General features: G+C 51.9%; 2 protein-coding genes across 3 annotated transcripts in view; one reads left to right on the top strand and one right to left on the bottom strand.

Annotated features, from left to right (window-relative positions):
• LOC101939714 (C-type lectin-like) overlaps positions 1-26,993 on the bottom strand; it is a 525,580-nt gene that overhangs the window by 176,179 nt on the left and 322,408 nt on the right. The gene's annotated exons all lie outside the window — the stretch shown is intronic.
• On the top strand, positions 6,262-25,822 carry LOC135983268 (lithostathine-1-like). 2 transcript variants are annotated; one of them, XM_065594106.1, is made up of 6 exons: positions 6,262-6,371; positions 10,975-11,054; positions 20,776-20,891; positions 21,178-21,315; positions 22,848-22,962; positions 25,505-25,822. In XM_065594106.1, exons 2-6 carry the CDS (start codon positions 10,988-10,990, stop codon positions 25,570-25,572), a joined length of 504 nt encoding a protein of 167 aa, XP_065450178.1. In that variant the 5' UTR covers positions 6,262-6,371; positions 10,975-10,987; the 3' UTR covers positions 25,573-25,822. The 2 variants fall into 2 exon arrangements, with proteins under 2 accessions (XP_065450178.1, XP_065450244.1); XM_065594172.1 differs by lacking the exon at positions 6,262-6,371 and adding an exon at positions 8,389-8,413.

Genomic DNA, 26,993 nt, shown 5'->3' with positions numbered 1-26,993 from the left:
TGGGAGAAACATGATTCAGACATCAGAGCGTCTGAAAAAATGTCAGCTTTAAAACCTTTACCACTCCCTCCCCCTTGAAGGGGAAGGAGAGGAACAGTCTATTTTTGTTTTGTGTTGCAGAGTTTTCAGTCAGCAGATGTCCAACAGCCCTGCCTGTGATGTGGTCCTGGCTGTGTACGTCACTATTTGTGTTTGGGGGTCTGCACTTCTGGTGTTGGTGCACCAAAAGACTTCATGATCGAGACATGGGAGAACTACGCATGGAAGACACTGGAGTGTGAAGTAAACAATACCTTCGACATTGCTCCAAGTCCCACATATGTCTCAGGGGAAAGCCTCCATCTTCTTGGACCCACAGATGGCTATAACCCCATTTCTGTGAGATTAAAAGGTTTGAACATAGTAAACATCACTGTCGGAATGAGTGAAGAATCAACGTGTATAATGATTTGGATTGTACATGATAGTCCACTTTGGCGGCTAAAGAATCCCAGAATGATTGGTGGAAACATCACTATCCTCATGCATTCCGTAATATCTCCTTCCCCTTTTGGGCCCGGGAGAGCAGATTTATTGGTGGGAGGAACTGGAAAATACTACCCAGATAAATTAGGCTGTCGTTGGGTGGGAACAAACAGGCTGCTACATAATTGTAACTAACCCAGGTGTGCGCAGCTGTGGACTGACCTGCATGAGAAAACAGCCCCTGGAAACAAAACAATCTGATTTAAAGTAGAATATGCCATCTACCTCATTGGGAAACAGACGAATTTGGAAAAAACAGAATTGCAAATAGTCACACCAGGAGGGGAATGGAAGATCCTCCTGTCCTGTTCCAACAAGAACCAGTGGCCGCTCCAAGAGGAGCTCGTATCTTCGCAGTGTGGAGAGCAGCATCAGTTAATCTGGTGTGCTGGTGAGGAAATTATCAACGTGCAGGTTAGCATGACAGGAAAATGGCTTCTGAGAGGGCTTCCTGGTGTCAAAAGTTGCAATGTTTGGGTTCTGGATCCATCAGTCACCAATTTTATCGGTCCCTATGTTGTCCGAACCAATGTCAAAAAGCAATTGGTGACTGACCCTACTCACTCCCTCAAGAAGGTCATTCTAGACCTAAGTTTGACAAAGGTCTCAGTGATAGAACCCCGGGTAACAAGCCCTGGCTGCACATCGGCATGGCTGGTCTGCACTGCCCCATCTCCTGGCTCCGGGCTGCTCCTACTGCTGCTCTGCCCCCAGCCCAGCTCAGGCTGCGGCTCCCCCTTAGCTCTGCCCTGCGCTGTCCCTGGAAGCTGCAGCTCACATGAAGTGTGGGCCCCCAGCCTCCTGACTCCCTCATTGGCCTGCCTGCCCTGTCAATCGGGGTGACATGGAGCACTGGCCTCTCCCCATTGGCCCTGGGGATCGTCAGTCTCAGGATCAAAAGAACATAAGAACAGCCATACTGGGTCCATCTACGGGGGGGAGGGATAGCTCAGTGGTTTGAGCATTGGCCTGCTAAAGCCAGGGTTGTGAGTTCAATCCTTGAGGGGGCTACTTGGGGATCTGGGGCAAAATCAGTACTTGCTCCTGCTAGTTAAGGCAGGTGGCTGGACTCAATGACCTTTCAAGGTCCCTTCCAGTTCTAGGAGATGGGATATCTCCATTAATTTCATCTAGCCCAGTGTCCTGTCTGCTGACAGTGCCCAGTGCCAGGTGCCCCAGAGGGAATGAACAGAACAGGGAATCAACTGATCCATTCCCTGTCGCCCATTCCCAGATTTTGACAAACAGGCTAGAGACAACACCTCTCCCCATTATCTAGATAATTACAGACTATAATCAAGTTACCCAATTAACCTTCTTTTTGTTAAATGAAATTGACAGCACTCCAAGAGGTCTATCACTATAACGCAGGTTTTCTAATCTTTTAATCTTTCTCGTGGCTCTTCTCTGAACCCTCTCAAATTATCAACATCCTTCTTGAACCATGGACAAAAGAACTGGGCACAGGATTCCAGCAGCGGTCAAACTAGTGCCAAATATAGAGGTAAAATAACCTCTCTGCTCCTGATCTCCCTGTTTATACATCCCAGGATTGTATCCACCCTTTTGGCCACAGCGTCACACTGGGAGCTCATATTCAGCTGATTATCGCCCGTGACCCCCAAATCTCTTTCAGTGTTGCTGCTTCCCAGGGTAGAGTCCCCCAGCCTGCAGTGATGGCCGACATGCTGTGTTCCTCGTCCCCAGAGATGGCCATGGCTGGAGATGGGACAGTGGCTCGGGGAGGCCAGTGCTCTGGGGTGGTGCTGAGGATTCTCTTTATCAGTGCTTGGCTGGGGGGCCTTGCTCACATGCTCAGAGCCAGGGACCAATTTTTCCCCAGGTCAGATTGGCTTGAACCTTGGGGCTTTATTGCTTCCTCAGCAGTGTGGGGTGCAGGTCACTTGCTAGGATCACCTGGGCCTGTGTCACTTAACCAGTTCCCTGCCATCGCAGGGCCTTGGGTTGGGTATTGGGGCACCTGGGTCCCACCGATTCTCTGCCTGTGACACACAATACGTTAGTCTCCCATCTTTGTATCGTGTGATAGATCCACAGATTCTAAGGCCAGCTGGGACCATTGTGATCATCTAGTCTGACCTCCTGTACAGCACAGGCCAGAGAACCCCAGCCAGGGTGCAGGGGACTGGTGGTCTGAGAGCTGAATCAATGACTGTACCGGACAAGTGGACTCTGATTAGCTGAGACATTTCCACCCAGCAGGTGGCTCATGACATCAGTGCTGTCCCTCCGGCTAACCAACGGGACGTGGGAAAGTTCCTGTCCCATGTGACTGGTGCTGTAACATCTTGCTGCCCCAGGTCTCTTCTGGAAACCTTCGCCTCCCCAAGCATCCAGGCAGAAGCCAGCAGAGGCCTCGCCCTGCACAGCAGCAGCTGGCCAAGTCTAATGCAAAGGCCAAGCCATACGGAGCTGTGTCGGGATGCAGGGAGAGTCAAGGGAACCTGGTTACCCCAGAGAGCAGAGAGCTCCTCCAGCCCCTGCCCGGAGGCAATGAGCCGGCACTTTGTTATCTCAGCCCATTGCAGGCTGGGTCAGTTGCTCACTCAGGGCTGGGTCTTGAGGCACCAGAACTGTTAGATTACAAAGGAAATTGCAATTGTGGCAGCAACTGTCACCTCATAATGGGGCAATAAAATGGTGACACCCATAACGGTCTGTGCAGGAGAGCTCAGCGCCTGGCCCTTCGGTCCGTATTCCTAGCAGTGTGGGGTGGGTGCTGAGCAGGACAGGGAGAGGCTGGCTCCCTGCGGGATGCTCTAGAGGAGATGTGGGGTGCTCGGGGGGCAGGAGCTGGTGCCCGTCACAGGTCTGTGGGTGCTGCCTGAGAGGGATGGCTGAAGCCATCTCTGAGCAATGCCCCTGCCCCCTGCTCCATCTGGGAGGTGGGACAGCAGGACCCTCTGGTCAGTTGTACCTGGTGTTGTGGAGCAACCTGAGTATGGCTGGCTGGTCCCGGAGCCTGGCCAGGGAGAGATCGGTTCTCAGAGCTCCCAGTGCCATTTGGCAGGGGCCTGTCCTGTCTAGATAATTCAATCAGCACCCTTTCTCTGTTCCCATCACTAACTGGCCCCCTTGGTCTCTTGAGTGGCTCCCAGAGGGGCTCTGCCGGGAATCAATCCCTTGGGGTTACAAGCGATGAGGGTGGGTGACATTTGCTCTGTAACACAACATGGGGGATAGGGAATTGCTAATGCACTGCAGGGAAATCTGAGCGCCGCACAACCGGCAAATGAACCACAGCTCCACGCAGAGCCTGAGCCTGAGTAAGTGTTTGGGGAGGAAAAGGTTTTTCGCAGAAACCCTGGCCAGCAGAATGCTACAGCACCTGACCCCTGAGACCGAAACTTTTCCATGTCCCATTTGTTAGCCGTAGGCACCGTACTGATGTCATGAACCAGCCTGGTGGGTGGAATTCTCTCAGCCGATCAGAGCCCAGATACACTCATCTCTTACAGTGCTATAGAAATACCTGCTATGCTATGCTAGAATGTTAAATAGCAGCTGTTAAAGAAAATCATTTTTAATTCAACAGGATTGGATAATTGGCACCCAGGAGTATTACAAGACATGGCTGAGGAGGTGTTTGAAGCACTAATGTTGATTTTTAAGAACTGTTTAAACTCTGGGGAACTTTTTGGAGGACTGGAGGAAAGCAAATCATAGGCCATTATTTAAGAAGGGAAATGGGATGCTCTGGGTAACTCTAGTCAGTTAGCCTGAGACCAATCATGGCAAAATCATGGAAAGTCCGATCAAGGGTGTAATCAGCAAAGAATCAAGGCATGGCAGCATAATTACAGGCAATCAGCCTGGGGTTTTGTTCAGATAACAAATATGGTTGATAAAGGTAACTGTGTTGACATGATAGACAGGGGTTGGCAACCTTTCAGAAGTGGTGTGCCAAGTCTTCATTTACTCACTTTAATTTAAGGTTTCGCATGCCAGTAAAAATTTTAAGGTTTTTAGAAGGTCGCTTTCTATAAGTCTATAATATATAACTAAACTATTGTTGTATGTAAAGTAAATCAGGTTTTTAAAATGTTTAAGAAGCTTCATTTAAAATTAAATTAAAATGTAGAGCCCCCCCCCCCCCAGATGGTGGCCAGGACCCGGGCAGTGTGAGTGCCACTGAAAATCAGCTCGCGTGCCGCTTTTGGCACGTGTGTCATAGGTTGCCTACCCCTGTGATAGACAGAGACTGTGTAAGATATTTGGCTTAGTCCCACGGGACATTCTGATTAAAAACCTACCACAGTATAAAATCGTTGATGTCGCTTATACTAAATACAAGTATCAGGGGGTAGCCGTGTTAATCTGTATCCAACAAAAACAGAAAATAAATCTGTTAGTCTTTATGGTGCCACCGGCCTCCTCGTTGTTTTTATACTAAACACAGGAAGAACTGGCTAGCTGATGGGTCCCAGAAGGTAACTGTCAATGGGGAATCACCATCCACCAGGGGTGGATGTAGCAGGGTCTTGCAGGGAGCGGTTCTCAGCCCAGTGCCATTCAATATCTTCATCAATGATCTGTAAGATAATATAAAATCTCTGCTGGTGATATTAGCAGGTGACAGAAGAATGGGTGGAGCGGTAAATAATGGGGGGGACTGGTCAGTTCTACAGATCTACCCTAGTGAAACCAGACCCTCTGGGCTGGACACAGAACTCACTGGTGGGGTCTCTGGCCCATGTGACGCAGGAGGTCACACTAGATGATCACAATGGTCCTTTCTGGCTTTAACATCTGTGATAACCAAGGCTCCCAGCGTGCCCCAGGCCCCTCACAGGCCTTTGGTTCAGAGACATTGAGCCTGTGTCCAAGTCCCTGGATAACAGACCCTGAGTCTACAGCCTCTTCCCCAGCACGGTCTGTAACAGGCAGCCCAGGCTTATCGCCCAACTGGCACCACTGGGGCTGACTGGCGCCATCACTGGATGGTTTGGGTTGTCGCCCCTTCCCCCCATTCCCCACCTCCTATCACTGTCAGCAAATACAAGTGAATGGGCGGTGGGGGGGGGGGAAGAGAGACCTCGATTTACAGAACACGGCATGAGAGTGATTCCTGCCACAGGAGCTGCTCAGGGCAGGTCTATGTGGGGTTGGGAGACTCCCTCAGCGGGGTGCTCAGGGACACAAGTGGGTGGACAGGGGGCTGAGAGACAGTGGTGGGGGGGTGGATTGCTCACAGATGCCTGCTCAGGAACAGGGATGAGTGGATGGTGGGTGCTCAGGGACAGAGTCATGGGGGCTGGCTCACAGCTGGCTGCTGAGGGACGGGGTGGGTGGTGGCTACTCACAGCTGGGTATGATCAGAGCTGGCTGCTCAGGGAGAGGTGTGTGGGTGGCGGATGCTCACAGCTGGGTGCTTGGGGACAGGATTTTTGGGGCAGGTCACTCAGGCAGGAAGTTAAACTGTTGCTGTGTCCCCCCATCACATCATCCCTGCAGAAATCCGCCCCATGTGCCCCTCTGGGCCGGCCGTCTGCCTCAGCGCCTGCCCCAGCGCCCCCTTCCCAGTGCCAGGCAGTGACTCTGAAGCAATAACGCTCACCCCGCCAGCCACGCCAGGGCACCTCAGGGGGCAGCAGGAAGCCGAGCAGAAGCGGGGGCAGATTGCCATCTCTTATCTGTGTGGTCACTGGGTTTGAACTGTCACATCTGGTCCCATTTCCAAATTCACCCTCTTCCTTCTTCCTCCCCCCACAACCCCTCCCCCCTGCTGGGCTATAAACCCCCCGGGGACCCAGAGCCCGACCCAGGCTGAACTCCAATACCCAGTCCTCTGGACCCAGCACTGTAGACGAGAGACAGACAGACAGGTGAGTCCCGGCCCCCTCCCATCATTCTCCCCTCTGCACTGGGTGCTGGGCACTCAGGGACACTCAATCCCTGGGACGGGGCCTGGTGGCCGGACTTGCCCTGTGTGAGCTGCCTGGGCCCTGGGACCGGGTCTACCCGTCTCTCCACTGCCCACGGCTCTGCCCCCCGCCCTCCACCCAAGAAGGACCGGAGCTAAGCGTCCTGTCCCAGAGAGCGGTGCCCAGGGTCCCACCCTCCTGGCTGGCACTGAACCAGATGTCTCCCCCTTTGTGAGGCCTGGCACATCACCCCCTGCAGGGTGGCCCCTGGCCCTCATCTCCCTTTGGCCCTCCCCCACCCCAGGAACGTTTCATTAGCCCTTCCAGCCCCCACCCCGACGGAGCAGGGAGGGCTGATGGTGGGGGGGGAGCCCCGCAAGGCAGAGCTGGGCAGCAGAAGAGGTGGGGGAACCCCCTTGGCGGAGCAGGCCGGTGTGGCAGGGAGCTGACAAACAGTCTAATCTCCAGCTAAGCTCACCCTTGCTGTGGCCGTGGGGTAACACAGGGGCCCACAGCTCTGGGTGTCCCCGGTGGAACATTCCAACCAAGGGGCGGGTTTGTTTCCAGTGGGGTCCTGCAGGGATCAGTTCTTGGCCCTACACTAGTTAACATTGTTATCAGTGACCTGGAAGGAAACATAAATCCATCACTGATAAGTTTGCAGGTGGCACAAAGTTTGGGGCAGTGGTAAATAATGGAGAGGGCTGGTCAGTGATAGAGAGCGATCTGGATCTCTTGGTAAACTGGGTGCAGCAAACAATATGCATCTCAGTATGGCTAAATGTAAATGCCGACATCAAGGAACACAGAAGGCAGGCCAGACTTACAGGATAGGGGCCTCTCTCCTGGGAACCAGGGACTCTGTAAAAGATTTGGGGGTGGGGGTGAGTAACTGGCTGAACATGAGCTCCCAGTGCAATGCTGTGGCCAAACGGGCTAATGCAAACCTGGGATACAAAAACAGGGCAGCAGTGAGGAGCAGTAGGAGCAAGTAGGAGCAGCGAGGTTATTCTACGTCTGTGTTTGGCAGTGGTGCGACTGCTGGTGGAATCCTGTGCCCAGTTCTGGTGCCCACGGTTCAAGAAGGATGTTGATCATTTGAGAGGGGTCAGAGAAGAGCCATGAGAAGGATTAAAGGATTAGAAAACCTGCCTTAGAGTGACAAACGCAGGGAGCTCAATCTGTTCAGCTCAGCAAAGAAAAGGTTAAGGGGCGACTTGATTCCAGTCTATAAATACCTACATGGGAACAGATATTTAGCAATGGGCTCCCCAATCTAGCAGGCAAAGGTGTAACACGATCCAATGGCTGGGAGCTGAAGCTAGACCAATTCAGACTGGAAATGAGGCAGACATTTTTTCCAGTGAGAGTAACTGGAACAACTTCCCCAGGGTCGTGGTGGATTCTCCATCACGGGCAATTTTAAAATCAACACTGGATGTTTTTCAAAAGTGGAGTGTCCCGCCACTGACTGAGCCGGTCCATTGCCGGGGGCACAATTTCGTCGTATGTCCTGCCAAGTCTATAGGAAACTATTACTGTGCTCCATTTGACAATAAACCTGGCTCAGTTCCTTCGTACCTTACTAGAGTCTGTGGTCTTTGAGGGTTCTCTCGGGGTCTGCTGTGTCAGCGATCCGCGCAGAGCTGGGGCAGCACACAAAGGAAACACACGCAGCCGACTCATCAAACAAGAGCCGAGCACCACACCGGTAGTTACTAACAACAACCAGGTGTCGTGCCATGGGGGCAGGGATTGCTCAGTGGTTTGAGCATCGGCCTGCTAAACCCAGGGTTGTGAGTTCAATCCTTGAGGGGGCCATTTAGGGAACTGGGGTAAAAATCTGTCTGGGTGCTGGTCCTGCTTTAAGCAGGGGATTGGACTAGATGATCTCTTGAGGTCTCTTCCAACCCTGATATTCTATGAATTCACAGGGTCTGTGCTGTGCCCGGCCTTTAAACAGTCTCACTAGCCCCAGATACAAGCAGCCAAGCCACAGACAGGTGAGATCAGAGTCACTTTGGGGGCAAGTCTGACACCGCTTTCATTTGGCCACGGTCAGCACCTACATACCAGGGTAATGGGCTCCCTTGAAATGCAGCAGAGAGACAGACAGGAGGGAGCGTGGGCAGCCCACAACAGGGCCAATACCTCGGCCACAGGCAGCGCCCTCAAGTTATAATCCAATTGCCATGGGCCTGATTGTCCCGGCACCATACGTCACCATTGACACCAGAGCCCGGTACGTGTAAATCGCCGCCCAGGGAGGATGGTGCGTTTCCCAGTCTCGTTGCACAGGTGTAAATGACAACACCCAGGTCAGGGCGCTGACGAGCCAAGCACAGGGCGCGTGATGGGCCGAGTGCTCCCCGGGCTTCAGGGCCGGGAATGGGGAAAGTTGCCATTTTACCCTGCACTGATGGGGACCAGGCCCCAGCTGGTGTGACTCCATTGACTCCCGTGGGGCTCTGGCCAGTTTACACCCGCTGGGGTTCTAGCCCCGGTGACTCCAGCAGAGCTCTGAGCAACGCCCCCCGCTGGGGGTCTGACCCCAAGGACTCCAATAGCCCCACACCAGACTGTACCCGCTGGGGTCTGACCCCAAGGACTCCAATAGCCCCACACCAGACTGTACCCGCTGGGGGTCTGACCCCAAGGACTCCAATAGCCCCACACCAGACTGTACCCGCTGGGGGTCTGACCCCAAGGACTCCAATAGCCCCACACCAGACTGGACCCGCTGGGGGTCTGACCCCAAGGACTCCAATAGCCCCACACCAGACTGGACCCGCTGGGGGTCTGACCCCAAGGACTCCAATAGCCCCACACCAGACTGTACCCGCTGGGGGTCCGACCCCAAGGACTCCAATAGCCCCACACCAGACTGTACCCGCTGGGGGTCTGACCCCAAGGACTCCAATAGCCCCACCCCAGACTGTACCCGCTGGGGGTCTGACCCCAAGGACTCCAATAGCCCCACACCAGACTGTACCCGCTGGGGGTCTGACCCCAAGGACTCCAATAGCCCCACACCAGACTGTACCCGCTGGGGGTCTGACCCCAAGGACTCCAATAGCCCCACACCAGACTGTACCCGCTGGGGGTCTGACCCCAAGGACTCCAATAGCCCCACACCAGACTGTACCCCCTGGGGATCCCCCCACTGACTTCAGGGGGACTCCAGTTGATTTACACTCCCTGGGGATCTTACACTTTCCATGGGACAAGATGGACGTGTCAGGGGAGGGGAGGCAGGGTAAAGTGCCCCCCAGCAGCCGGCCCGAGTGGGAAGCAGAAAGGGGGCAGGATAAGAGCCTCTTCCGGCCGCTAGGACACTGCCCACTGCAGCAGCGGCCTGGGAGAGCCCCAGGCTGCGGCAGTGATGGGCTCCCTCCAGGCCAGGCTGGGCTTCCGCGGACAGCGGGCAAGTGAGCCGGAACCGCCCCCCCCCCCCTGCGCCCGGCATGCTTGGCCCCTGTCCCCAGCAGCCCAGCGCAGGCAGGAAGCTAGATGCTGCTGCTGCCCCTCCCCAGCCAGGTTCTCTCCCAGGCCGCTGGCGACGCTGCCCAGAGCAGCAGCTGGGAGCAGCTCCAGCCCACTTCCTGCCTGGGCACGGCTGCCAGGGAGAGCGGCCAGACATGCCGGGGAGAAGCCAGTGCAGCGGCAGGACAGAGCCCCTGTAGGGTTGCCAACCATCCCAGATTGGCCTGGAGTCTCCAGGAATTAAAGATTAATCTTTAATTAATGATTATGTCATGTGATGAAATCTCCAGGAATACATCCAACCAAAAGTGGCAACCCTACCACCCCCCACAGGTAACAAGGGGCAGGGAGGGAGTGGGGATAGTGCAGCGGCCCTGAGCTGGGGGCAGCGTGTGGAGGAGACATGTGGGGCAACACATGTCCTCCCGTTTAGCTTGTGCTCCCCCATAGGGGGAGGCACCAGTTGTCTGTGAGCCACTGGCACACAGACTGGCCTCCATCCTGGTGCTCTTCCAAACCCTCCCCTCCTGCCTCCTGTGCCCTCCCTCCAAGATCCATGTAGGTGCCTACCATGGAGAATTGCCAGCCCCAGCACTGGGGGAGACAGGGAAAGGGGGAGATGGCAAATGCCCCTTCTGAGAACCGCTTTGCTCTGCAAATGGGACCCTGTTGCCTGGAACCAGGTCCCGTCTGAGTGACCATGGCCTCCCTGCTGACCCCCCCCCTTCTCCCCACCTGCACCCCTGGTTTGGGGAGTCCCTGGAGATACAGCTTGCAGAGCCCAGCCACTGAGGAGCTGGGGCCTGGCTCCCTGCTGGGTGTCCAGTTCTGTCCCTGGGGCACGGCTCAGTGAGGGGTGGAAGAGGAAGGGCCCTTCGGACCCAGGGAGATGGGCTCTGAGGTCGGTGCCCCAGGGTTGGGGGACAGGATCCCTCTTGGGGCCCTTCCAGCCCAGCCCATCCCTTTAGCAAACAGCCCCAGCTCTGAAGTACTGAAATGCCCCGTGAGGGATGGGGGCGGGTCGTTCTCTAGGAAGTCTCAGGCTCTCATGTCACCATCTCCTGGTATGTTTTCTCCCCAGGGGAAGCGAGAAGATGGGGCCAGTCGCCTACTTCAGCCTCTGCCTCCTCAGCTGCCTGATCTTTAACCCCTCGCTGGAAGGTGAGTCCCTGCCCGGCCCCTCGGAGCTGGAGCCCCCAGGTGCTGTTTGCCGTCAATGGGAAGTGAATTCATTTCACTCAGGGGCCTCCAGCCCCACCATGGGGGAGCAGCCCTCACAGCTGGGTTCCCAGAGCCCCGTCCCCACCAACCCATTAATTCAGACCCCAGCCAGCGGTTCAGCGCCTGCTCGAGGGGTGAGGCGGCTTCCTGCTCCCCCCGGCTCTGAGTGCAGAGAGAATCCCTGGGACCCATTGGGGCTGAGTGTGAGAGACAGGCTGGGAGCTAAACCCGCCCCCATCTCCTGCTGCTGCCTAGGGAGTGACTTTCCCCACTGTGTGCAGGGTCCCATCCTACCCAGGGAACAGAATGTGGGGAAAACGTCCCCAAGGAGTCACGTCCATCTCTTTTCATTGGGCTCAAAATGGCGCCTCTTCGTCAACTTGAGCCCTCTGATTTTGATAATCCAAAACCTTCCCTCCTTCGCCCTCCAAAGAAAACTCCTGGGACCATAAACTATTTCTCTCCCCCGGCACCTCTTCCTTACTTAGCCCCACAAGTCTCTGCAGTTACTCCACATACTGCTAATCCCTCCTACCCCCATCTGTCAGGAGCTCTGTGTTCCCTTCGCTCTGTGGGCCCTCAGCTCTCAGAGAATCATAGAAATGTAGGGCTGGAAGAGGCCTCCAGAGGTCACCTAGTCCAGCCCCCGCATACTGAGGCAGGGCCAAGGAAACGTAGATTATCCCTGACATGTGTTTGTCCAACCTGGTCTTAAAAACCTCCAGTGACAGAGGTTCCACAACCTCCATTGGGAGCCTGTTCCAGGGCTTTCCTGCCCTGAGAGTTAGAAAGTTTCTCCTAATATCTGACCTAAATCTCCCTTGCTGCAGATTAAGTCCACTGCTGCTCGTCCAGCCTTCAGTGGACATGGAAAACAATTGATCACTGTCCTCTTTATAACAGCCCATAACATACGTGAAGACTGTTCTCAGGCCCCCCTCAGTCTCTTTTCTCAAGGCTAAACATGCGTAGTTTTTTAACCTTTCCCGATAGCTCAGATTCTCTAAACCTTTGATCATTTCTGTTGCTCTCCTCTGGACTCTCTCCATCTTATCCACGTCCTTCTGAAAGTTGTCTCCAGGCTGGGACACAGAACTCCAGCTGAGGCCTTGCCAGTGCCGAGCAGAGCAGGACAATGACCTCCTGTGCCTTACACACCGCACTCCTGTTAACACACCTGTGACAGTCCTCGCTCAGGGGTTGGTCGGTAGGGAGCATCCCCTAGTTGTCAGGGCTTAGGCCCATGACTTGCAGGGAGTTTGTTGGCAGGGGATCCCAGGCCCTCCCCCTCCACCAGGCTCCGACCCAGGACCCTTTGAGTGGTCTCACAGCCACAGCTGCTTAAGGCTGCCCCCCCCCCCAGCCACTTCCTACCACCCCCACCCCCGCTATTGTCCCAAGGTAGGGACCTTCTGGCAGCTGCGTGCAGGGGGTAGCTCTCTTCCTCTCTTGGGTTAGCAACTGCCTCCTCCTGTGGTATGGCCCCCTCGTGGGCCAGATCAGCCCTAGGGTCTTCCCCTTCTAGGGCTGTCCAAGCAAGTGCAGGGGAATTAGCAAAACTCAGTCCATGGGAGAGGGGGATACTCCCCTCCCAGGCTGTCTCTGTAACAGGTCCTCCCTTCCCTCAGCGAGGGACTTTTGAGCCGTTGTTGTGGGGAAAGATTCTGCCTTTTCCTCATCTCAGCTCTCCTCTGCTGGAGCTGCAGATCGCAGGTCTACTCTCTTCCCTGCTCTGTCACCAAACGAGCTGCTCCCTTGCCCATTAGCTCCTCCTCCAGTTGGGGCATTTCCTACAGGTGTGGAATGTCCTTAACTCCTGGTTGCCCAGTGTGGGGTTTGTATACGCCATCACAACACCCCAGGATGATATCAGCCTTCTCAACTGAATCACATTGTTCACTTCTATTTAATTTGTCATCCACTAGAACCTCCAGATCCTTTTCAGCAGTGCTACCACCTAGCTAGTTAGTCCCCATTCTGTACTGGTGCATTTGATTTTTCCTTCCTTTACACTTGTCTTTATTGAATTTCGTCTTATTGATTTCAGACCAAATCTCCAATTTGTTATGGCCATTTGAATTCTAAGCCTGTCCTCCACAGTGCTTGCAACCCCTCCCAGCTTGGTTTCATCCACAAAACTTATAAGCATACTCTCCCCTCCATTATCCAAGTCATTAATGAAAATGTTGACTAGTACCAGACCCAGGGCTGACCCCGAGGGACACCACTAGATATGTTACCTTGTTTGACAGCAAAGCATTGATAACTACTTTTTGAGTACCAGTGGCACACCCACCCACCTAGAAATTTCATATGGATCACATTTCCATAGTTAGCTTATGAAAGAATCATGTGGGACTGTGTCAAAAGCATTACTAAAATCAAGATATATGAAGTTAACAGCGTCCTCCCATTCAACCCTGTTAAAGAAGGAAATTAGGTTGACTTGGCATGACAAGGACCTCCCCCCCATGTCAATTTGATCTTGACAATTCCATATTGGTGATTATTTATAACCCAAGTATCCTCTAAATACTTACAAATTGATTTTTTTAAATAATGTGTTCCAGTATCATTCCAGGTATCAAAGTTAGGTTACTGATCTATAATTTCCCAGATCTTCATTGTTCCCTATTTAAAGATAGTTACATTGCTTTCCCTTCTCCAGTCCTCTGGGACCTCACCCATCCTCCAGGACTTCGCAAAGATAATTGCTAATGGTTCCAAGATTGCTAGTTCCTTAAGTATCCTACAATGAATTTCATTAAGCTCTGCCTATGTGAAACATAAATTATCTAAACATTCTTTAACTGGGTCTTTCCCTATTTTGGCTTGCATTCCTTCCCCATTGTTGATAATATTGATTGTGTTAAGTATCTGGTCACAATCAGGGTGACCAGATGTCCTGATTTTATAGGGACAGTCCCGATTTTGGGGTCTTTTTCTTTTTCTTATATAGTCTCCTATTAACCCCACCCCGTCCCAATTTTTCACACTTGCTGTCTGGTCACCCTAGGTCACAATTGACTTTTTTTGTCAATATTGTTACTTTCTGCACCTTTGGAAATAAGAAGATCTCCCCAATACATTCTAAGAATGTTTTGAAAATTTTATGTTTTGCCATATTACTTTTCCAACAGATATTGGGGACACTGAAGTCCCCCCATTATTACTAGGTCTTGTCTGTTGGATATTTCTCTTATTAGCCCTATAAATGCCTCATCCATCTTCCCCTGACTTGATGGTCTATAGTAGACCCCTACCATGACATCACCTCTGTTTTTCCCCTTTTATCTTTACTCAGAGACTTTCAACTGGCCTGTGTCTCACCTTCTGGACCTCAGAACAAGTGGATATATTATTGGTGTATAACACAACACCTCCTCCCTTTGTTCTCTGCCTACCCTTCCTGAACAAGCCATACCTCTCTCTCCCAATAGTCCAGTCATGAGGTTTATCCCACTAAGTCTCTGTGGTGCCAATGAAGTCATAATTTAGCTTATATACTAATACTTCCTGTTCTTCTGTTTATTTCCCATACTCCTTGCATTTGTGTGTAACCCTTCTGCCCGTCAGAGTTGGCAGCAACAAGTGCTGGGTTCAGTATCTAGGGCTTCCATTTCAATAACATAATGCAAACCGGCTCGAGCCCCCACCCAGTGACATGGGACAATTACATACCTCCCCCCTGGGCACCTCTAAGAGGCAATACTTCCCCTCTCACAAGCACAGAGTCTGAGTGTAGCAAAAGCCTTTTAATAAAGGAGGGAAACAATGCAGCATTATCAGGGCCGGCTCTAGGCACCACTGTTCCAAGCATGTGCTTGGGGCGGCCCTTTTCAAGGGGCGGCACTCCGTTTTTGTTTTTTGCTTCGGCGGTGGCACTCTGCCCCCACCCTTTTTTTTTTCGCTTGGGGCGGCAAGAAACCTGGAGCCGGCCCCGGGCATAATGTTGGGGAAACACCACAAACAGCATTCATAACACAAACCATGAGCAAAAGACCCACCCCCAAGTAAGTTGGGCAGTGTCCTTTTCCCCTCAGGGTCTTAAGTCCAGCAACCCAAAAGTCACCCCTCCCACAGTTTCTGTCCTTGGTCAGTGCAGCCCCCAGAGTTCAGAAGTTCCTCTACAGAGTTTACCTCCTCAACTGGGTGGAAGTGGGGGAGGTATGGGGGGGCATCTTACATGCTCTGCTGCTCAGGTTGACGGCCGATTGCCATGCCTCTCCATGGGGTTCTGCTACAGTCTTCACAGCCAGCTGCTCCACTTCACCAGCCACCCTGCTATCCACTTGGCCAGCCACGCCTCTCCACTATCTACTCCTCTCCACTAGCCATCCTGCTAGGTGCTCACCAACTTGCCTTTAGCCCCCCATCTTTAACACAGCTTTTAATAATTTTAGCTGGTAGTAGGGGAGCCTTAGTGCTAGTACACCACTAGCCCAAAATAAGTCTAACATTTAGACGCAAGTATCAATGACTTCAGCTCTGTAGTATGTAACAAGACTCCTAAGGGAGTCAAAAGTAGCACTGCTAGCACAGAGAAAAAGGATAAAAACCAACCATCTATCTTAATTCACTGGGCTTTGGAACCCATGTCCCTTGCCTAGCGAGTGCTACTTAGTTGAGGGGCGTCCCTCCGTCATAAAAGGCCAAGTACAGTTCTACTGTCCTTGAGTCACATAACCAGGATCACAATGCTTTATTACTCCTGCCCCAATAACAAAGAGACTGGGGATCCCACAGCAGCCAAAGTGACCATTTGGGCAAGCCGTCCCATCATGCTAGGCAGGGTGGGTGTGCCCATGCAAACCCGTGGGCGGGTGGCGTATGTGTGCATTCGGTGCAAGGAGCTACCTGGCCCTCAGAGACCACGTACGGACTCTGGAGGCAAGGGTGGTGGAACTGGAGGAGCTAAGGGAGGCAGAGAGGTATGTTGCCGAGGCTTTCTGGGACACTGTAGAATTGTCCCACCTCCGGTCAGACAGACCCTGCGCTGTTGAGGAGGATGAAAGGCCCAGGGCAGCAGAGCAGTCAACAGGAGCAGAGGGAAACCTTCCCATAGTTGGGACCCTCCTTCCAGACGGTGCTGAGGTTGCCTCTCGCACTGAGGTTGCCTCTCCGGGGGAGGGAACTCCAGTTGCTAGGAAAAGGCAGGTATTAGTATTGGGAGATTCGATCATTAGAAATGTAGATAGCTGGGTTTGTGATGACCGGGAGAACCATACGGTGACTTGCCTGCCTGGTGCGAAGGTTGCGGATCTCTCGAGGCATCTGGACAGACTTATGTGTAGTGCTGGAAAGGAGCCGGTGTTCATGGTACATGTAGGTACCAATGACATAGCGAAGGGAAGGAGAGACGTCCTGGAGGCCAAATTTAGGCTGTTAGGGAAGAGACTGAAATCCAGGACCTCTATAGTGGCATTCTCAGAAATGCTCCCAGTTCCACGCGCAGGGCCAGGTAGGCAGGCTGAGCTTCAGAGTCTCAATGCGTGGATGAGACGATGGTGTAGAGAGGAGGGGTTTACATTCATTAGGAACTGGGGAAACTTCTGGAATGGGGGGAGCCTATACAGGAAGGATGGGCTCCACCTAAACCAAAGTGGAACCAGACTGCTGGCACTAAACATTAAAAAGGTTGTAGAGCAGTTTTGAAACTAGGAGATGGGGGAAAGCCGACTGCTGCAGAGGAACATGTGGATCAGACAGAGACGTCTCTTAGGGGAGAGTCTAATGATAGAGAATCTCCAAGTTATAGTCAGGAGCAGAGGATGGAGGAGGATAATGTAAGGGCCAGATCAGATCAGAAACATTCACATAAAAAAGAATCTGATACATCAGAAAAGGGCAGACAAATAAACAGTGACAAGTTTTTAAAGTGCTTGTACACAAATGCTAGAAGTCTAAATAATAAGATGGGTGAATTAGAGTGCCTTGTGATAAAGGAGGATATTGATATAATAGGCATCACAGAAACCTGGTGGAGTGAGAGCAATCAATGGGACACAATCATTCCGGGGTACAAAATATATCGGAAGGACAGAACAGGTCGTGCAGCGGGGGAGTGGTACTATATGTGAAAGAAAATGTACAATCAAATTAAGTAAAAATCCTAAGCAAATCCGCATGTTCCATAGAATCTCTATGGATAGAAATTTCATGCTCTAATAAGAATATAACATTAGGGATCTATTATCGACCACCTGACCAGGACGGTGATAGTGATGATGAAATGCTAAGGGAAATTAGAGAGGCTATCAAAATTAAGAACTCAATAATAGTGGGGGATTTCAATTATCCCCATATGGACTGGGAACATTTCACTTCAGGATGAAATGCAGAGATAAAATTTCTCGATACTTTAAATGACTGCTTCATGGAGCAGCTGGTACGGGAACCCACAAGGGGAAAGGCAACTCTAGATTTAGTCCTGAGTGGAGCGCAGGAGCTGGTCCAAGAGGTAATAATAGCAGGACCGCTTGGAAATAGTGACCATAATACTATAGCGTTCAACATCCCTGTGGTGGGAAGACCATCTCAACAGCCCAACACTGTGGCATTTAATTTCAAAAGGGGGAACTATGCAAAAATGAGGGGGTTAGTTAAACAGAAGTTAAAAGATACAGTGACTAAAGTGAAATCCCTGCAAGCTGCATGGGCGCTTTTTAAAGACACCATAATAGAGGCCCAACTTCGATGTATACCCCAAATTAAGAAACACAGTAAAAGAACTAAAAGAGAGCCACCGTGGCTTAACAACCATGTAAAAGAAGCAGTGAGAGATAAAAAGACTTCCTTTAAAGAGTGGAAGTCAAATCCTAGTGAGGCAAATAGAAAGGAGCATAAACGCTGCCAAATTAAGTGCAAGAATGTAATAAGAAAAGCCCAAGAGGAGTTTGAAGAAAGGCTAGCCAAAAACTCCAAAAGTAATAACAAAATGTTTTTTAAGTACATCAGAAGCAGGAAGCCTGCTAAACAACCAGTGGGGCCCCTTGATGATCAAGATATAAAAGGAGCGCTTAAAGACGATAAAGTCATTGCAGAGAAACTAAATGGATTCTTTGCTTCAGTCTTCACGGCTGAGGATGTTAGGGAGATTCCCAAACCTGAGCTGGCTTTTGTAGGTGACAAATCTGAGGAACTGTCACGGATTGAAGTGTCACGAGAGGAGGTTTTGGAATTAATTGATGAACTTAACATTAACAAGTCACCGGGACCAGATGGCATTCACCCAAGAGTTCTGAAAGAACTCAAATGTGAAGTTGCGGAACTGTTAACTAAGGTTTGTAACCTGTCCTTCAAATCGGCTTCTGTACCCAATGACTGGAAGTTAGCTAATGTAACGCCAATATTTAAAAAGGGCTCTAGAGGTGATCCCGGCAATTACAGACCGGTAAGTCTAACGTCTGTACCGGGCAAATTAGTCGAAACAATAGTTAAGAATAAAATTGTCTGACACATAGAAAAACATAAACTGTTCAGCAATAGTCAACATGGTTTCTGTAAAGGGAAATCGTGTCTTACTAATCTATTAGAATTCTTTGTAGGGGTCAACAAACATGTGGACAAGGGGGATCCAGTGGACATAGTGTACTTAGATTTCCAGAAAGCCTTTGACAAGGTCCCTCACCAAAGGCTCTTATGTAAATTAAGCTGCCATGGGATAAAAGGGAAGGTCCTTTCATGGATTGAGAACTGGTTAAAAGATAGGGAACAAAGGGTAGGAATAAATGGTAAATTCTCAGAATGGAGAGGGGTAACTAGTGGTGTTCCCCAAGGGTCAGTCCTTGGACCGATCCTATTCAACTTATTCATAAATGATCAAGAGAAAGGAGTAAACAGTGAGGTGGCAAAGTTTGCAGATGATACTAAACTGCTAAATATCAGAGGGGTAGCCGTGTTAGTCTGAATCTGTAAAAAGCAACAGAGGGTCCTGTAGCACCTTTGAGACTAACAGAAGTACTGGGAGCATAAGCTTTCGTGGGTAAGAACCTCACTTCTTCAGATGCAAGTAATGGAAATCTCCAGAGGCAGGTATAAATCAGTGTGGAGAAACTGCTAAAGATAGTTAAGTCCAAAGCAGACTGTGAAGAACTTCAAAAAAATCTCACAAAACTAAGTGATTGGGCAACAAAATGGCAAATGAAATTTAATGTGGATAAATGTAAAGTAATGCACATTGGCAAAAATAACCCCAACTATACATACAATATGATGGGGGCTAATTTAGCTACAATAAGTCAGGAAAAAGATCTTGGAGTCATCATGGATATATAAATCAATGGTACGCCCTCATCTCGAATACTGCGTACAGATGTGGCCTCCTCATCTCAAAAAAGATATACTGGCACTAGAAAAGGTTCAGAAAAGGGCAACTAAAATGATTAAAGGTTTGGAACGGGTCCCATATGAGGAGAGATTAAAGAGGCTAGGACTCTTCAGCTTGGAAAAGAGGAGACTAAGGGGGGATATGATAGAGGTATATAAAATCATGAGTGATGTGGAGAAAGTGGATAAGGAAAAGTTATTTACTTATTTCCATAATACAAGAACTAGGGGTCATCAAATGAAATGAATAGGCAGCAGGTTTAAAACAAATAAAAGGAAGTTCTTCTTCACGCAGCGCACAGTCAACTTGTGGAACTCCTTACCAGAGAAGGTTGTGAAGGCTAGGACTATAACAGAGTTTAAAAGAGAACTGGATAAATTCATGGCGGTTAAGTCCATTAATGGCTATTAGCCAGGACGGGTAAGGAATGGTGTCCCTAGCCTCTATCTGTCAGAGGATGGAAATGGATGGCAGGAGAGAGATCACTTGATCATTGCCTGTTAGGTTCACTCCCTCTGGGGCACCTGGCATTGGCCATTGTCGGTAGACAGGATACTGGGCTAGATGGACCTTTCGTCTGACCAGGTACGACCTTTCTTATGTTCTTATGACATCAGCCCCTGAAGTCCTTTTCCACAACTCACCACCAGATGTCAGGGGAGAGCTCATTCTAACTCTGCTTACATGTGTATAGACATCAGAGATGTAGAGCAGGTTCCCACACAGTTACCCCTCTTGTTGCTTCTATGATCCTATAGTTATTTTCTTTTCCCCCTCCCCCAACATTTAACTTTCTTTTAAGGTCACCAGTGGGATTCTATCACCTGCCCCTGTAGACCTAGTTTCAAGCCCTCCTCACTAGGTTGAAAAATCGGTGTGTGGTGTCCCTTCATCCTCTACTATAGTCCAGTGTCCCCAACCTCCCCTCTGCTTCCAGCCTCACCAGTGTCCCCATGACACCCAGTGGGGCCCCACCTCACCCCATAGTCCCTTGTGTACTCTGACTTATCCCCCTTGCGACCCCTCCCACTCAGGTTCCCCAGTGCCCCTGCACAGAAGATAGGAGGTGACCATCTTCCCTGAGGGCAGCCCAGCTCCTGACCTCTTGGGAGGAGAGACAGTGGTAATTTTTACTAGGACAGCCTCACGGCCACAGACAAAGGGGGCGAGGGAGTGGCAGCTGTTTTACCTGAGTGGCTTCAGTCCCATTGAATGTAATAGGAGATAGTGGCCATTCTGAGAGAAGTCAAAAGTTCACAGGATTTTTGAGATCTGGAGAAGCTGGAAAGACAACAACTGACATCTCTGCTTCCATTCTCTTCTCCAAAACAGCCTCTCCCAGCAATGGCCTCTCTCCCCATCCCCACTCCTGTCGCAGTGGCTGGCAGCCCTTCCAACACCATTGCTACCAGTTCTTCTCCCAAACGATGACCTGGTCAGAGGCTGAGGTATGAGGTTCTTCTCAGGGATCCGTGGGGTGAGGCGGGTTAGTTGGCAGGGGCAGGGACTGAAGGGGTTTGGTGACATCACCATTGGCCCCTGGGTGTATCCCTGCAGAGGTGACGTGGCTGGTGCCAGGCACTCGGGCTTGGGAAGAGGCACAGACAGGAGGCTCTCTCCCCTCACAGCTGTCCCTTCTCCTGCTGCAGCCTGGCGGGGCAGGACCCCATGCCAATGCCAAACAGCGTCCTCCTGCAGGGGGAGTAACCGACTCTGCTGATGTCCCTGCTGCAGGTGCGCTGTCAGTATCTCCACAATCGGGCCCATCTCGTCTCCATTCTATCTGCGCCAGAAGGGGACATGGTGGCCAGATACATCATCCAGTCAGGCTACAAGGATGCTGTGTGGATCGGACTCCATGACCCTGACCAAGTGAGTGCCCGGAGCCTGCTTTGCCCCCGGCAGTTGCTCCCCCCCGCCATGACTCTGTTTCCCAGGGGCTGTGCAGAGACCATTTCCCATGACCCCTTCATAGGGGCTGCCAGGATCTCCCTCCTCCTCTCCTAAACCCCTTCTCCCTGTCCTGGGCACCAGGGTCTCCCATCTGCACTCCACCCTCCCGCACCCTTTCCGCCTCCATCCTACCCTAAGCTCCGACTCCCCTTTGGCTTTTCCCTTCTAAATACAACCAGGCCTGGGTCTCCTTGGTCATCAAACTGAACTTGGACCTGCACCTGCCTCTCCAACTACTGCCCCATTTTCTTTCCCCCGACCCAGCTCATGTGACGTGCCATGCCCTCCACGTACACCCCACATCCCATCTCCACTCCACCCTCTCCAAGTTTTCTAGTAACGTTTTCCTGCCCAAGACTTGAGTCTCTGTCCCCCTTGACCTCTGCACTGCTCCTGACACTGCTGGTCGCTCCCTCAGCTAAGGGAACCCGTTCTCACCTGGTTTTCTGAAGGAGATCCCCCAGCTCCTTAGGGAAGGGAGACAAAGCAGGACCAGTCACAGGCTGGGAAGGGGCCCCAGCGTGGGAAGGAGCCATTATGAACATAGGCCTGGAAAGAACCTCCTGGGTCACTGAGTCCAGCCCAGGCTATGGCCGGCAATCCCATTACACCACCCCCTTCGTAAACTTGTCACGCGCCATCTGAAGCTTTGTCGACATTAGTTTCCTTTCTATCCTCTTTGTTCAGGGAGGTGCTGGGCTCAGGAGGCTACCCAAACAGCACACACAGACTCAGGCCCTGGATCCCCTACCCCAGACCCCAGGCTGGACTTGAACCAGTACGGGAGGAGTGAGAGACTCTGTATCCCGTTTTGTAGTATCCTCAGCCATCCAGCTTCCCCTGGCCTGGCAATGGATTGGAACTAGCACTCTGACCCATGAAGCCAGCTAGTCCCCCCATGAGCTGGGGCCAGGCCAGAGCCAGCACCCCTAGAGGTGAAAGGCCCCATTTTCCCCTTCTCTGATTCTACTGAGGTAGCCAGTCCTGCTACCTTGGGGTCAGACTGGTGCTGAGCCCACGAGAGGGGAAAGGCCCCTTGTCCCATTCACTGATCCATCCAGGGTCTCCATCACAGACGCACTTTCATTTTGCTTATACAGGATGAGCTCACGCACGTTAAACCACTAGTGACACACGGCAGGCCGTGCCATTAGGGACTAGAACATACTCCAGAGCAACTGCTTCATGGCAAGGAGATTCATTAATTCAGGCAAAGAGCTTTGAATTAGAAGGTGAAGTTCATGTGCTAAGTGTTACTATTAGATCAGCGTCTCCAGACCCCTTCCTCCTGAGCTGGCCTCTCCCCACCCACTGCCCCAGGCCCCTTCCCCGACTTTCTCCCTCTGCCTGTGGAGGGCACTTCTGTTTTGGATTTAGGTGTTTCTATGCTGCCTTATCACCAAGGTCACTTCTCCCCGGGACCCCATGACCTTTCTCCCCTGTCTCTGCAGAACAAACGCTGGAGGTGGACAGATCGCTCCCACTTTTCCTACAGTAATTGGAAAGCTGGGGAACCAAACAACCAGGGTAGCAATGAGTACTGTGGTGAGCTGTGGAGTATTACAGGTAAGCAGATGCTCAAACGCACATGCACCAGCAAAGGAGCCAAGATGGGACCCTGGCCACACCCTCCACCTCTGTCTGTGGACATGACCTCCTGTCCAGGCACCCTGCCTCTCTCCCTCAGCTCACACTGCCGCTCTCCAGAGATAATCCCCTGATCTCACCTGGTAACTCCTCCTCCACGTGTCCCAGTTTGAGGCTCAGCTCCAGTCAGAGGCAGGCCATACAGTACATTTTGCCCCAGATGCTCAGTTAAAGGGAAAGACAAAAGCAGAGCTATTGCCCATTAGTTGATATCTAGGTGGGGTATGTGTTCTTCAGTTGGTGCATTGGTGGCTTTTGCCAAACTGATTCTGGAGGGAGCCAGGGGGCGATCTGGGCCCCAGGGCAAGTTAGAGCAGCCTCGGGGCAGTAATAACCTGGATGGCCAGAGCACAGTGGCTTCAGCCACAACCCGCCTGTCCCCTCTGCTGGGGAGGCCAGGGCTGGTAGGACGGAGACTGGCTGAAAGGGAAAGCTCATTCACCAATTCATGAGTGACTCATTGTTCATGGGCCCTGCTAGTCACATGACTCGCCCAGCCTCAGACGGAGTTTGAGTGTTCAGCAGCATTGGCATGAACGCTTCTTCCCTCAAACTCACACTGGGCAGGATTTGCTTTTCCATTATCTGCTACTGAAAGAGTCGCGCATCCAATCATGGAGCGGGAGCAATGCCATGTGACCTGCATGACCAATCACACACTCAGCCAACAGTAGAAGTGAAAAATTTGCAAAACAAATGTGGAAAAGGTTTCTCGATAATGCTCCCAGGGCTGTGTGGCTCTGCGAATGGGAGAGTGTGACGCTCCTCTCTGGTGTTATCCGGACTGGTGATCTGCTAGGTCATTCCAATCCTTGACTCTGGGAGCCAGCCTGACCCTGCTCTGCTGTGAGAACCCCCACTCCTGGGCTGGTCACACAGAGCCTCTGGCATGTAAGCTGCTCCTTGGATTGTGCAACCAAATGACAATAGCCAATATCTCCAGTCCCAGACACAACCCTAGGAACCTATGTCTTGCAGTGTCCAGTTATGCATGCTGGACTCTGCAAGCTTATATGAGTTCATCAATGTAACAAAGAAATTGATATGTACCAGGCTTGTTATCCTAAGGGGAGTCTCTGACACACATCAAATCAAACACACTGCTTCAGGTAGAATAAACAAACAGATTTATTAACTACAAATATAGATTTTAAGTGATTATAAGTCAAAGCACAACAAGTCAGATTTGGTCAAATGAAATAAAAGCAAAACGCATTCTAAGCTGCTCTTAACACTTTCGGTGCCCTTACAAACTTAGATGCTTCTCACCACAGGCTGCCTGGTTGCCCTTCAGCCAGGCTCTCCCCTTTGATCAGCGCTTCAGTCGCTTGGTGGTGATGTCTGTAGATGGAGGTGGAAGAGAGAGGAAGAACATGGCAAACATCTCTCCCTTTTATCATGTTCTTTCTTCCCTCTTGGCTTTGCTGCTCCCCCACCCCCGAGTCAGGTGAGCCTTATCTCATTGCAGTCCCAAACTGACCAAAGGAAGGGAAAGGGGGTGACTCACTCAAGAGTACAACAGATCCTTTGTTGCTGCCTAGGCCAGTGTCCTTTGTTCCTGCAAAGCTGGGACAGGTTTGTCCCATACCTGCCCTGATGAGGTGTGAACTGCCCCTCTGCTCCTGGAGAGTTTTTCCCAGGGCTTATTTTAAGCAATGAAGATACATTTTTAGCCTCATAACTACAAATATTAAATTATAGCCTATAACATTACTGTAGCAACGATGCTCAGTCCATCATGAACTTTCCGAAGACACCCAACATGACAAGCTTTGCATTGGATACCACACAATCATTTTACAAAGATGAACATGGGGGTGCTTGGTGTTCTCCCGAGGTATAGAGCATCACAGAGAGAGGGTGGAATTCACAACAATCCATCAACCAGAATCCTTAGTGCTGCCTCTGGGCCATGCTCATACCCAGATGTGTAGGAGATGGCGGTAGGGCCGGCTCATTCAGCACAGAGTGAGCTGGCTTCCCTCTTCCTGAGCTTGTCTTTCCTCTGGCATGTAGCCAGGGCTCTTGTGCTCTCCTTTGTGGCCTTTTGAAGGGTGTTCGGGGGGATGGGAAGTAACAGCAGTCGCAGATCGAGAGGCAGTGTGGCCTAGTGGCTAGCTATGGGACTGTGATTCCAGAGACTTGGCTTCTGTTCCCAGCCCTGCTACTGACCTGCTGGGTGACCTTGGGCAAGTCACTTCCCCACTCTGGGCCTCAGTTTCCCTTCCCACCTCTTGTCTATTTAGACTGTGCTCTCTCTGGGGTAGGACTGTCTGTCAATGTGTGCATGGACACAGCATCCCTCAGGCCTTCGTCTCCAGCCTCCTCATCCTCACAGCCTCATGCCCAGGAGCTGGGGTCTTCTCTCAGCAGGGTGCAATGAGGGGGGGGGTCACTTTAAGGGCAGGGATGGCCCCCCTTGCCCTTCCCCCATCCCAGTGATTTCTGTTTTTCCTTCTAGGTTTTAAGGAATGGAACGATGCTCCCTGTAACACGCAAAAAGCCTTCGTTTGCAAGTATCGACGCTAGCGAGGGGAGTCACTCGCCTGCGCCTGACGTGGGAGCTCAGCGCCTGGGATGCAAAAGAACTGGGCTCCTTGGCGGTGATCAGACAACGACCCAGACTTTCCGATGCTTTTGCTGCTTCAAGGGCCAGTCCCCTCCCTCCCTGAGAGACCCTCTTCCCCCAAGCGTCTCTGTTCGAGTTACACTCCTGTCCCTTCCCTCCCTTCCCCTCAATGGCTGCAGCCCACTCCAAGAATAAACTCTCCTGAGCATGCAGGTCTGTGTGTGACTCCTCTGTCCCATTCCTGGCCCTGATGCAGATGAGTCCATCCAGCCCCCTCTGACTTTCTCCTAAATAGCCCAAATCCCATTGGAGGAGAGGAAGGGACCCCCAGAGGGAGGAAGGTTGGGCCTGGCCTTTAGGCTAAGGAACAGGACTTGGTCTCCCTGCAATAACCAGAGTTTTCTCTCTTTTCTGTCCCACTGTCCCTCTGTCACCTCCTCCTGCTCTCATCTCCACTCAGACACTGAGTGCCTCAAAGCAGGGACGTGTCTGTCTGTGGTGTAAACATCAGAGCTCTCCACCGCTGGAGCTAAAGGACTAAGAACACGTAGTTGAGAGCTGCAGCAGATGCCTGGGGATCAGGCACTGAGAGGGACCCGTACAGTGGGGTACATGGGCTCCATAAACATCTACCTCATTTATACCAACAACAGACTGAGCCAGGACTCCTGGGTTCCATTCCTGGCTTGGCCACCAACACCTTCCTCTGTGACCATCCCTGGGGAAAGTCCCTCCCCGTCTCGGTCTGTGCTGGGGGGCTAATGACACCGACCTGCTGCTGGGGCGGGGGCAGGGGAGAGGGTAACACCAGGCATGTCTGGACACACTTGGGGATCGTGGGATGGATGGGGCTCTGGGGAACATTGTTAGTGAGGCTGAGGCATCCCCAGCTCTGCACCTTGAGGGGAGGGCCAGGTCACGCCGTCCAGTCCCTGGACTTCACGGGTTGGAGGGGTCTAGCTAGCTGTGCCTAGTGGGGCGTAGGGGTGGGCCCTATCCCTTGTGGGCTGACCCCCTGAGTGGGGAGAGGCTGAGGGACTTGTGCTCACCACTCTCTGAATGTGCCGAGGGGGGCATTGGCTTCTGTGCCAGTGAAATGGCTGCTGAGACCCCGGCTCCCTGTGGGCACTAACTCACTCTGCCCATGGAGACACAGAGCTCACAGCTTGGCCCTTCACCGCGGGCACTTCATACCAGCTGCTCCCAGCTGTGAGTCCATCACACCCCGGCCTGCCCACCCCTCCTTCCCCAGACAATGAGTGTGAGCCAAGAGCCCCTGCCCTCCGTTACATCTGGTCTGTTTGGACTGTGGGTTCTTCGGTGCTGAGCCTCTCCCTGGGTCTGTGCAGCACCGAGCACCGTGGGGCCTGGTGTGATAACT

This window comes from Chrysemys picta, chromosome 1 (genome assembly GCF_011386835.1).
Source record: "Chrysemys picta bellii isolate R12L10 chromosome 1, ASM1138683v2, whole genome shotgun sequence".
In the NCBI taxonomy this organism is placed as follows: Eukaryota; Metazoa; Chordata; order Testudines; family Emydidae; genus Chrysemys; species Chrysemys picta.
Note: the sequence above shows the minus strand (reverse complement) of the source record. Positions and strands in the feature narration are given on the sequence as shown.